The sequence below is a fragment of the Peromyscus leucopus genome, chromosome 19 (assembly GCF_004664715.2).
Source record: "Peromyscus leucopus breed LL Stock chromosome 19, UCI_PerLeu_2.1, whole genome shotgun sequence".
Lineage (NCBI taxonomy): Eukaryota > Metazoa > Chordata > Mammalia > Rodentia > Cricetidae > Peromyscus > Peromyscus leucopus.
This window is the reverse complement of record NC_051079.1, coordinates 32,673,483-32,684,358: the sequence shown is the minus strand read 5'-3', so window position 1 is coordinate 32,684,358 and position 10,876 is coordinate 32,673,483. Positions and strand designations below refer to the sequence as shown.

Sequence of the window (10,876 nt, the reverse complement as noted above, 5' to 3'; positions counted from 1 at the left end):
CCGTCCTTTTCTTTTTCCCTTCTCATGTGTGTGTTTTCTCTTCCCCCTGCCCTTTCTCCTCCTTGTTCTTCTTTGACAATTTCATACATTCATATAATGTGTTTTGAACAAACCCACCTTCACTCCTTCCCTCCAACGCCTCCCCTATTTTACCCCACTTATTCCTCCCAACTTCATGTGATCTTTCTTAAAAGACTGCTGAGTCTGTGTAGTGCTGTCCATATACGAATAGACGAGGAACACTCCACTGGAACATGGGGAGCCTCTTAGGGACCATACTCCCGAAGAAAACTGACTCACCCCTCTACTAGCAGGCAACAACTGCCAATAGCTCCTCAGAAAGGGGTGGGAATTAATGAGTCCCTCTCCCACCCGTTCTGTAATCTTGGCCGTCTTGCTCTTGTTGAGGTCTTATGCATACAGTCATAGTTTCTGTGAATTCATGCCTGTAATGGTTGATTACTTTTCTTCCCCAGCACTGTGCATAGCACCTTCAAGTCTTGTGAAAGCTATTCAGTAGGAATAAAGCTTCTAGGTCCACACCAGATTGATTTCTCTATGTCACTACTCAAGTATGTAGTGTCTTCAGCAATACGGTCTACACCATCAAGTTCTGGAGGGTATCTGAGAATAATAGCAATAGCCTAAGGTGTTTGTGGTATGTATAGGACCACACTGTTCAAGAACTCAAAAAGAAGTAACCAGCCTGGTGGTGGTGCATATCTTTAATCCCAGCACTCAGAAGGCAGAGGCAGGTAGATCTCTATTCGTTCAAGGTCAGCTTGGTCTACAAAGCAAGTTCCAAGACAGCCAGGACTGTTATACAGAGAAATCCTGTCTCAAAAAAAAAAGAAGGAAAAGAAGGAGGAGAGGGAGAGAGAGGAGGAAGAGAAGGAGGAAGACAAGAAGGAGGAGGAGGAGAAGAAGAAGAAGGAGAAGAAGAAGAAGAAGTAGAAGAAGAAGAAGAAACTTCCTGGGAACCATAGAGTGGACCTGGCTTAGCTGCATTGAGAAGCATAAGTCATGAGTTTTTCAGGTTAGAGTCTATGGCTCATGGGGCACAATGTGCCTTTTAGTTCCTGGAGACTGACACACTCCCTCAGGCAGTGAAACATTCAGGCCACTTTGTGTTTTTCTGTATGTTCTCTTAGTAGTCAAGGAAGCATGGAAACTTGATAGAATAATTGGTCTTAGACATTAATCTTGTGTACCCTGTATAGGTTGCAACTTCATTGCATCCTGGCAACTACAACTGTATTGATTCTGGCATTTGGCCTTATGTTTTCTTTTGTGATAAAGGTATAAACAGTCTGATTGTTCTCAATAAAATTGTTACAGCATCAGTCTTGCATTCCCACCAATAGTCAACATGTGTTCCCCTTTCCCACATCCTTCCTAGCATTTGTTGTCATTTGTTCATTTTGTCTTGGCCATTCTGACTAGGGTAAGATGAAATCTCAAAGTGGTTTTAATTTTCATTTTCCCAATGGCTAAGAATGTAGAACATTAACAAAAATTTCAAAGTCATTTCATTTCTTTTTTTTTTTTTTTGAGAACTCTGTTTAGTTGTATATCTCAATTTTTAATAAGGTTGTTTGTTCTCTTGGTATTTAAAGTTTTGGGCTCTTTGTATATTCTAGATGCCAATACTCTGTGAGATGTATACCTGGGAAGGATTTTCCCTCCATTCTGTAGGCTTCCTCCTCATTCAAGTGAGATTGTTCTCTGCTGTACTTACGATATCCCACTTATCAACTGTTGATCTTAATGCATGTGCTATTGGATTCCTTTTCATAAAGTCCCTTCTCTTCTAATGAGTTCAGGAATATTCTCTATTTTCTCTTTTATTAGATTCAGGGTGTCAGGTCTTATGTGAAAATTCTTGATCTATTTGGAATCAGACTTTTTACAGGATGAGAAGTAAAGCTCTAGTTTCATTCATCTACATGTTGCCAATCAGTTTAACCAGCACCATTTGTTAGGCTCTAAAACCATATCCAACATTTGCCAAATGACAGTGTCTTTGTGGCTCATTCTTCCTCAAATGGCAGAGAAAAGAAATTCTGATGAGAAGAGGAAAAGGATGGAAGGAAGGAGAAAGGGGGAAGGCAGTGATAGTATTTCAAGAACTGAAAACAATTTACAGGTATTAAGAGAATTTTTATTCAAAATAAAACACATTTACATTTGTTTACAGTACAAATAGGCTGCAATTCAAATTTAATAGGTATCAGGGAGGTCTAATTGAGGAAGTAGCAAAGCTTGTGTGATATAGTAAAAGGCTCTGAGTTAGCAGCTGTTGAAACAATAAGTCAATTATCTTGTTAAAAATAATCTAGCCGATGCTCCTATGGAATGTGGATCCTTTAATACTGTTTAAGTAACTAGAGAGATGATAGTTTTCTGAAATGCTGTAGTTAATTATGATGTTGCTGTTGATAAAACCTCCCAGTTACAAAGTTATAATGACTCCTACTTAACATACAAAAAGTCATCAGGATAAAAGGTCATTTTGTAATGAAATCTCTATTGATATAGGTCATTCATTAGTTAAAATGCTATCTGGCATAACTGGAGTGCTAATGAATTTGTGACCAGTTTTCCTAGTCTTAAAATAGCATTGTTAGGCCGGCCAGTGGTAGCAGACACCTTTAATCTCAGCACTTGGCGAATCTCAGTGAGTTCAAGGCCAATCTAAAAAGCGAGTTCCAGGACAGCCAGGACTGTTACACAGAAAAACCCTGTCTTGAAAACCAAATCAAATCAAACCAAACAACAACAAAAAACCAAAACATTGTTAATAAAGAGAAATGTAGTGTTATCACAAGTTAAAGATCTGATTCAGACAGGAAAATTAATTATAACTACAATGTTCAGCTTAAATATTAAAATAAATGTTCAATTTTAACTTAGATACAATTAACTAATAAATTATAACACTGTATTTTCTGATTTAACTAATTAATTGAAAGGTTATGTGATTGAAGGTTACGGTTTGGTCTGGAAGTGGAACTGCTTTGATGTGAAGGAGGCATAGCATGGGTTTTTACTGGCCATAGCCCAGCTGATAACTTTGTGGCTATTCCAGCGAAGAGCAGGAATTTGTACCCTGGCTACCTTTGCTGTCCTTGTTATCTGCTTTCTTTTCTTTGCTCTTTACCACAGCGGTAGTGACTAGGTTGTTTGGGTTATTCTTCCAAGGGGGAAAAAAAAAAAAAGAAAGGGTGGGGCTAGATCTCTGTGTGTTCTGTGGATGAATGGGATAGACACGCTTAACTTAAAGCAAATCTGGGTATAAAGAGATTATGTGCTTAACTCTGGCTTCCTCTGTATCCCACCCTATTCCATGCGTTTCCTTTTCCTTCTTCCATTTCAGAAGGGCTTTGGTTTTGGTTACTGGCTTCTATACCCCTGTTGTTATGTGAGCCAGTCTTAATGATCCCTTGGATTCATCCGTGTGCATAGTGGACAGGGCGATATTTTCATATCTTTCCTGAGGTGCAACACACCCACAGTGGTGAATAAACGTCATTAGGTCCTTCTGGAAATTTTTGTTGAGAAAGCCATAAAAAAGAGGGTTTATGCATGTGGAAACCATAGCAACCAAGTGGCAAATTACAAACACCAGGTCGTGGTGGCAGCTCATCAGCATCTCGTGATACCAGTCAAAGATGACATTGAAGATGTTTAAGGGCAGCCAGCAGGCGCCAAAAGTCACCACAATGGAAATCAACATCACATTTACCCTCTTGTTCTCATTGAGGTGGCTCTTATTTTCCCTCCTCCTGTCCACCTTTCTAGTTCTTTTTCGGAGGCAGATAACAATCCTCAGGTAGCAGATAAGAATGAAACCCAGAGGGACAAAATACTGGAGCATAAACAATGATGTGGAAAAGAGGAGTTGGTTCAGTTTGGAAGGCCAGATCTCTACACAGGCCACTCGGTGGGTGTAGATGTCATCCGGGAGAGAGAGATTGTGAAAGGGCTCATTGGTCAGGTGGTAGGACAAAAATAAGGGAACAGACAATGAAAGGGAAATGAGCCATATCAAGATGATGCCCAAGTAGGCATGAGATACCCTGGGCTTCCAGCCACGGGGGTTCACAATCAGCTGATATCTTTCAATAGCAATCAATACAAGGGAGAATATGGACACAGAGATTGAGACACTTTGCACATAGGAAGTGAGTTTACACATGGCATTCCCAAATACCCAGTGGTCCATTAGAGTGTAGATGACTGTAAAAGGGATGCATATGACACACACCAAGATGTCAGAGAGGGACAGATTGGCGATCAGTATGTTGGTAACATTTTGAGCTTCTCTCTGCTTCTTAAAGATGATGATGATAAGAGAGAGGTTTCCAAAAATGCCCATGATTAGGACCATAGCATACGCTGTGAGTAGCAAGAGTATGGCTAGAAAAGGGGGTTGACAGGATTCAAAGTAGAAAAATGCAGAGTTGTTGCTCTTGGCACTGCTTTTATTAGGTGCTGGTTGGTTTGGGGGCACTTCCATTATGTCAGGATGGTGTCAGCAGTGGACGTGTGGCCATCAGTTCTTGATGTACCCCTGGCTCTGAAACTCTCAATGGATAATCAGTGGGTTGAATCCACTGTATTTGGTGGAAACATAAATGATGTCAGCATGCTCTTGTGATCCTGAAAATCAAACACAACCCGGAATATTAATGTAAGTTCCTATTTTCGAGAGAGAGTCTCATATGCTCAAAGGATGACCTTGAACTTCTGATCCCCCTGCAGGGATTATAGACATTTATCACTACACAAGATTTTCCATAGTCCTGGGAATAGAACCTAGGGCTTCATGCATGTTAGGCAAGCACTTTACCAAGGGAGCTACATCTCCAGCCACAAAATCTTAACAATATAGATACTATTGTTAATAGCATAAATAATTCTACAAATAGGACAATGTTCCTGAGGATATGGACGTGAGTTAAGCAGGTCTCTTATTAGTCTTATCAGTAAGGAGTAAGACAAGAATGTGACAACACCCAGGTAACTATGACAGTGGTGCATATATACACACCTTCTGCCTATTTTTTTCAGGATCATATGAATAAGTACTTTTTTCATCTAACAGATTGTGCAAATCACTGAGGTAGAAATTGTATTGTAGATCCAGGAAGACTATGTTTAGATTTGTATCTGTCATAGTGTGTTTGCATTCATTCCAAAACTCATGGCTAATATTTATGGTAATGATATTAAGAGGTGGGACTTTTAGGAGATAAGTAGGCCAGTCTTTCCCATCATGGATTAGCACCATGTAAAAGGGGATGAATGCTAAGGATGTAGCTTACTGGTAGAGTGCTTGCTTAACATGTACAAAGCTTTGTATTCCATCTGCTCCAAAAATCCATCCACTCACGCAGTCATGCATGCAACCATCTAGCAAGAGCTTCCTGCTTCTGTCCCTTCTGCAACGAAGGCCTCAGTACTTGTCCCCTCTACAAAAGCATCATCCTGGGAAGCAGGCAGTGGTTCTCACCATACCTGAACTTGCTGACATATAGATCCTGAACTTACTAGAGACTAGGAACCATGAGAAATAAACTTCTATCATTTATACATTACAGAACTTATAGTATCCCATAGAGCAGCACAAAGGAACTGGAGGAAGACAGGTTCCGGGCAGATGTGTCCAAGCTTTTGACCCTGGAACAGAACATTGTCATCTACAAGGTTCATACGTGAGAACAATGTGATTAAGTTATCAAAGAAGTGGAAAAAAGTGTTCTAACTTTTAAAGCGTGTTTACAGTTTTGTGTTATGCCATTCTCATAGCTATCGCCTGCAGGCCACAGGTTGGGCATACCTGAGAGCACTACTAGAAATGATTTACATCAGATTCCTATCTGAAAAACAGGAGTTAAATAGTGCCTATCTGTCTGAGTTGTGTGAAGGTTACATAACATTGTGCAACTGAACTTTGTTTGGGACCATGATCAGATTTTGAGAATCAAAGAAGGAATTAAATGCATAGCCCTGGTCCCATGGATCAGCATAGTTTAGAGTGGTTATAATTCAGCGGAATTATTCATATCAGGAGACATCATAAGCTTAATGAACTAAGAATAAATAGTGCGATTTCTGTCCTAAAGGGAACACAAGAAGGAAGGTAGAGGGGAGGGATGAAAAACCTCCACATCTTGATTTATTCTTTAGGAATCTAGGGAAGGGAACATAAATAAAATTGATAAAGGAAACAGCAATAGGAATGGGAGGAGATGAACTTTTCTTTGCTGTGTGAAATTACTTTGGCCTGCTCTTCCCCGAGTTCAAAGGCTTAGAAGATTGTTACTGGAAAGAAAGCACCTCCAGAGTACTTTTGTCTGTACAATAAACCCCACAAAGAACACCATAAAAATACCACAAATGAATAGGAGCCACTGATAAACGCAATGTACTTTATAAAGAAAGCCTTGGACTTGTTGGTGATGTGGTGACAGGAGAAATAGCAATGTTTAAAAACGTTAAAATAAAGGTTTAGAGCTTGAATGATTCAGGGTTTTTACAGGCCTGAAGTTAGCAGATATTGGCCAAAGGGAAATTTCAAAATGTAATAAAGTTCCTCATGTCAGTAGATAGACTTGAACTGTAGGTGAGAAATAGAAAGCTTTGATTGCTAAGTAAAGGCTTCCCACCAAGAAAAATTCACTTGGAGGAGAAAAGGAACGAAAAGGAGATGGACCGTAACTACATATGCAGTCTGTCATGCTAGCCTGGTATGGGACTTCCTCAAAGAGGACACATTTGCTAAGAGGTAGATGCCAGTCCTCTAGAGCTCAATTTCTTCGTCAGTCAAATTAAATTTGAAAGTGGCCTCTTCATTTTACATCTTTGTATAAGGACCAATGAAATGATATCTTGAAAACATTTCATAAACTATTAAACACTCCTCATTATTGTATTGTTGACTGCGTCAGTTACTTGGGCAGAACTGATCTGGCCTCCATCCTCCAGACACTGGAGTGCTCTTACATCTGCTATACTCTTTCTATCTCCAGCATCGTATTTTAGGGGAAGGGGTGGGGATATTCTAGTTATATCTAATTTACAGAAAACCAAGTCTCAGAAGGCCCAAGAAATTATCTGGAGCCCAACAAGCTAATCAAGGTCGTGTGTGTGTGTGTGTGTGTGTGTGTGTGTGTGTGTGTGTGTGTGTGTGTATGTGTCTAAGTAATTTTCTCTACAGTTATTGTTTAAGAAAAACACACTTTCCTATGAATCCTGTGAAGACAGCTCTGATACCAGCTCTCTCTTTACAGATGTGAAAACCCACAGAACTTTACAGAATCCCTAGTAGATGGACAACAGAGAAAAAAATAAACACCAGCAGACTTTATTTTTGCCCTCTCTTGCTGATGTCTTCACAGTGGACTGGGGGACTCACCTTCTGCAACAGCACCTGCAAGGCTGTGTGGAAACTTATCTATTCCCTTGTATGTTGATTAGTATTCAAGGAAAAAAATGCTCTCAAATCTATAAATTCCTAGAGAGGCTCAGAGCTTGTAACAGTCAGAAAAGCACTGGATGGGCTTCATCTGGGAGGGACTCAGAGATGAATGCAAGAGCTGTATTGCCCAATGCCCTCTGCACAGCTCAAAGATTAGTAGTGAAATCTCTAAATATGGACTTTAAATTGCACCGTAGGCTTTGCACTGTACATAATTGGTAACTCTAAAGTTTAAATATGTCAATCCTGCTTATCTGGAAGCAAAGTAATGCTGAGCTCAAGTTCATAAAAAAATTCTTAGGATACAATTCTATTTTAGGAATGTTCATCTTGGATTGCCTGTTTGGAAATGGGTAATACAAAACAGAGGTATTCTCCAACCTTCAGCTTGATTATATTTTGCTCATGGAGTGTCTATCTTGACTTGTTTCATTTATTTCTTGTGGTGTAATAATTTCACATTAAATTAATGAAAAAACATTTTTTGGGTTTATACATTTCAAGATGAACAAAATAAGAGGATTATTCTATGAAAATCTCCATGAACATTTTTATTTCCATATCTGGACAGCTTTTTGTTAGGGTGTGTTTGCCTTTTTGTCATTAACACAATTCTTTTCGGAAAGAAGGAAGGAGAAATTGGGAATAGAATTTGGATGTGTTTCCCTTGTTCACTCTGTTCTTTCCTCATCATTAACTCCCTCATATTCTGTCCATCTGTCCTTCTCTAATATTTTTTTCTTTTCTTACCTATGGAAAACAGTTAAGGAGAACAAAAGCACATTTTAAATTATTTAGAACTACATTTTGGCCTGGAAGAAACTCTAAATTCTTTGACTTGAAAGTGACCTCTTCTTCTGTCCTCCTCTCATTGGGCGGGTGCCACTCTGAGCACAGCTCAAATCGCCTGGCTGGCAGAATTTCATGTTCTTGCCACTATTTTCTGCTGCTTCTTGCTATACATTTCCTTTAAAGTTCTATATTTTCTATTATTAGTTGTTCAAAACAGGTCAGGAGCATTCTGTAACACACACACACACACACACACACACACACACACACACACACACCCTGAACTCACTTTGCCCCGTTAAGTTTCTAAAAATAGAATTTCTGTAGTTGCTTTAATGCAAATAGGATCTCTAGTTGTTAGAGACTTAATGCTTTGCAAAGTGCTACACATTTTTTTTTAGTTCATTCAACAAGCATTCATGTACTGACAAGGTGGGTTGTCTTAACCTGATCAGACACAATCTTGTGCTTTAATAGGAATGACACTTCATTTTTTATTTACAAACACAGAAGTTAGGACCCACTGACTTGTTCATGATCGACTAGAATTCTATATTCTAAACCATATACCAAGACATATTTTTGTGTATTTGTTCATTTAATTTGTTTAAAAAATTAGTCAAATGGATTGTTCCATGAAGTCAAATGGAACTAGAATTTTGTTACATCTCTAAGAATGCTGATCTACAATGAATACCCACAATTAGCACCAAGAAACAAATACTCTCTCATGGTCTTATTAAAAAGTGAGTTGGCCTGACCATTCAATGTTATGCAAAACTCTTTATTCTGTTCAATTATCTGCCCAATAAACCTCAATTTTATATTTACCTGCTGTAGAAGTGTGTTGCATCTTATAGTTGGAGTATTGCACTTGACCAATGCATTTGTTTACTACACACACTTTAACTTTTTTTCTGCAGGAACTAGTTTATATGTTTTTTGTCTTGAACCTGACAAGTGGCTCAGCTCATGTCAGGTGTTTGTGAAAAACACACACATTTGATCACCCAAAGCTGCTCTTCAAATGGAGCTAACACACATTGTTTGAATTGGCTTTACTTTTCTTTCTGTCTTTCTTTTTTATTTTTGAAAGGTAATGGCTGAGTTGCCATTTTAGGAATATTATGCTCCTCAATTCTTTTTTTTTTTTCATTTTTCTTTATTAAGAAAATTTCTACTCACTCCACATACTATCCACAGATCCTCCCTCCTCCTTCCTCCCAACCCCCAGCCCTCTTTCCCAAGCCACCCTGCATCCCCACATCCCCCAAATGAGGAGTCAGCAGAGTCCAGCACATTGATGCTCTTCAATTCCTAAAACAGCACCTCATCAAATGTGCCACAGAAAGAAGGCTTAGCTTTACCAATGAAAATAAGTTTACTGACATTTAAAGTTTACTTACTAGCAGATGAACAAAAGTAGTTAAGTCCTCATTGTGTAAATAGCAGCTCTGGGAACTTGATATTTTTCCTACAATAGTGCATTCTAAAGCTATGAATTTCAGATAAAAAAAACCACAAACACAATTGATACAACTAAAATTAAAAACAGGAAAATTCCAATTTCTAACAACCTCATACTTTAAAATAATATCTTGCACAAAATGCATATCTGAAAATCATATTTACGTGATTAAAAAAATTCTTACAACTTTATTTCCCATTTTTTTTTTTTTTACCTGTTAGTAACTTCCAGCTCTATCACTGTCTCTTCATTTTCCTCATGCTTTCTTCCTGCAGGCTCGGTATTTTTAAAGTTTATTTCTCTGCAGAAGGATGCCACTTTAGCCATCTCTCCAAGTCCCAACACTTCCTCCTCCCCTCCTGATGCCTTTCTCCTGGAAACAATCTGTAGTTTCACTTCAGGAGCTCCTCCCTGCAGCTGGAGTCAGGACACAGGCAGGGAGGATGGAGTTCTGCCATCCAGTGGGTGCTGCAGGCTGCTGAGGATGAGGCGAGGAGGAGTCAGGGAGCTGGGCAGCAGGGAACCCAGCTGCAGCTGCTTACGGGATGCTGTGAAAATGTCACAAGTGTCATTCTCTAGCATCTGCAGAGATGATAGTAATAGTGAATCTTGAAAATCTATGGCACTTTATGGCATGTATAGTTATACTTTTCCAAAAGATTAGCTCTGTGAAAATCTGAAAATTGATTTAAATGTCCCTGGGAAATTATTAGTAAATATTAGTAGTTAGCTGCAGAATATTTACTTTTATTGAATAGATAGATTTCATTCTACATTGTGCCATAATTTGTAGTATTAATAAAAATGCTTTTAAAATTGAAATTTACACCAAATTTCTTAGAAATAATTACATAAATTGATTTTTTGGGACAGAGCATCATGTATTCTGGGCTGGCTTTGAACATATTATGTACTTGAGGTTGAATCTGGGATCATGATTTTCCCTTTTCCTCGTGCCAAGGACTGAGATTACAGCCATGTACCATTATGCCAGACATAAATACGATTTTTATCTAAGACTGTGACAACTGACTGCTTATGACTCTAAATGAAAGTCAGAGCTAAAAATGGCTTGTGTTTAATAAAATTGTTAGAAGGAGACTGTTTTTCATGCAAATTTTGGTTATTTAAAA

General features: G+C 38.7%; 1 protein-coding gene across 1 annotated transcript; it reads right to left on the bottom strand.

Annotated features, from left to right (window-relative positions):
* Positions 1 to 2,978: 2,978 nt before the first annotated feature.
* LOC114701587 (neuropeptide Y receptor type 6) lies at positions 2,979 to 10,187 on the bottom strand. The gene is made up of 2 exons (XM_028881698.2): positions 9,958 to 10,187; positions 2,979 to 4,662 (listed from the first exon to the last, which is right to left on the bottom strand). Exon 2 carries the CDS (start codon positions 4,517 to 4,519, stop codon positions 3,404 to 3,406), a length of 1,116 nt encoding a protein of 371 aa, XP_028737531.1. The 5' UTR covers positions 4,520 to 4,662; positions 9,958 to 10,187; the 3' UTR covers positions 2,979 to 3,403.
* Positions 10,188 to 10,876: the final 689 nt, after the last annotated feature.

Excerpts from the sequence above, each read along its gene's own strand:
- LOC114701587 (XM_028881698.2), bottom strand. The coding sequence starts at position 4,519 with ATGGAAGTGCCCCCAAACCAACCAGCACCTAATAAAAGCAGTGCCAAG.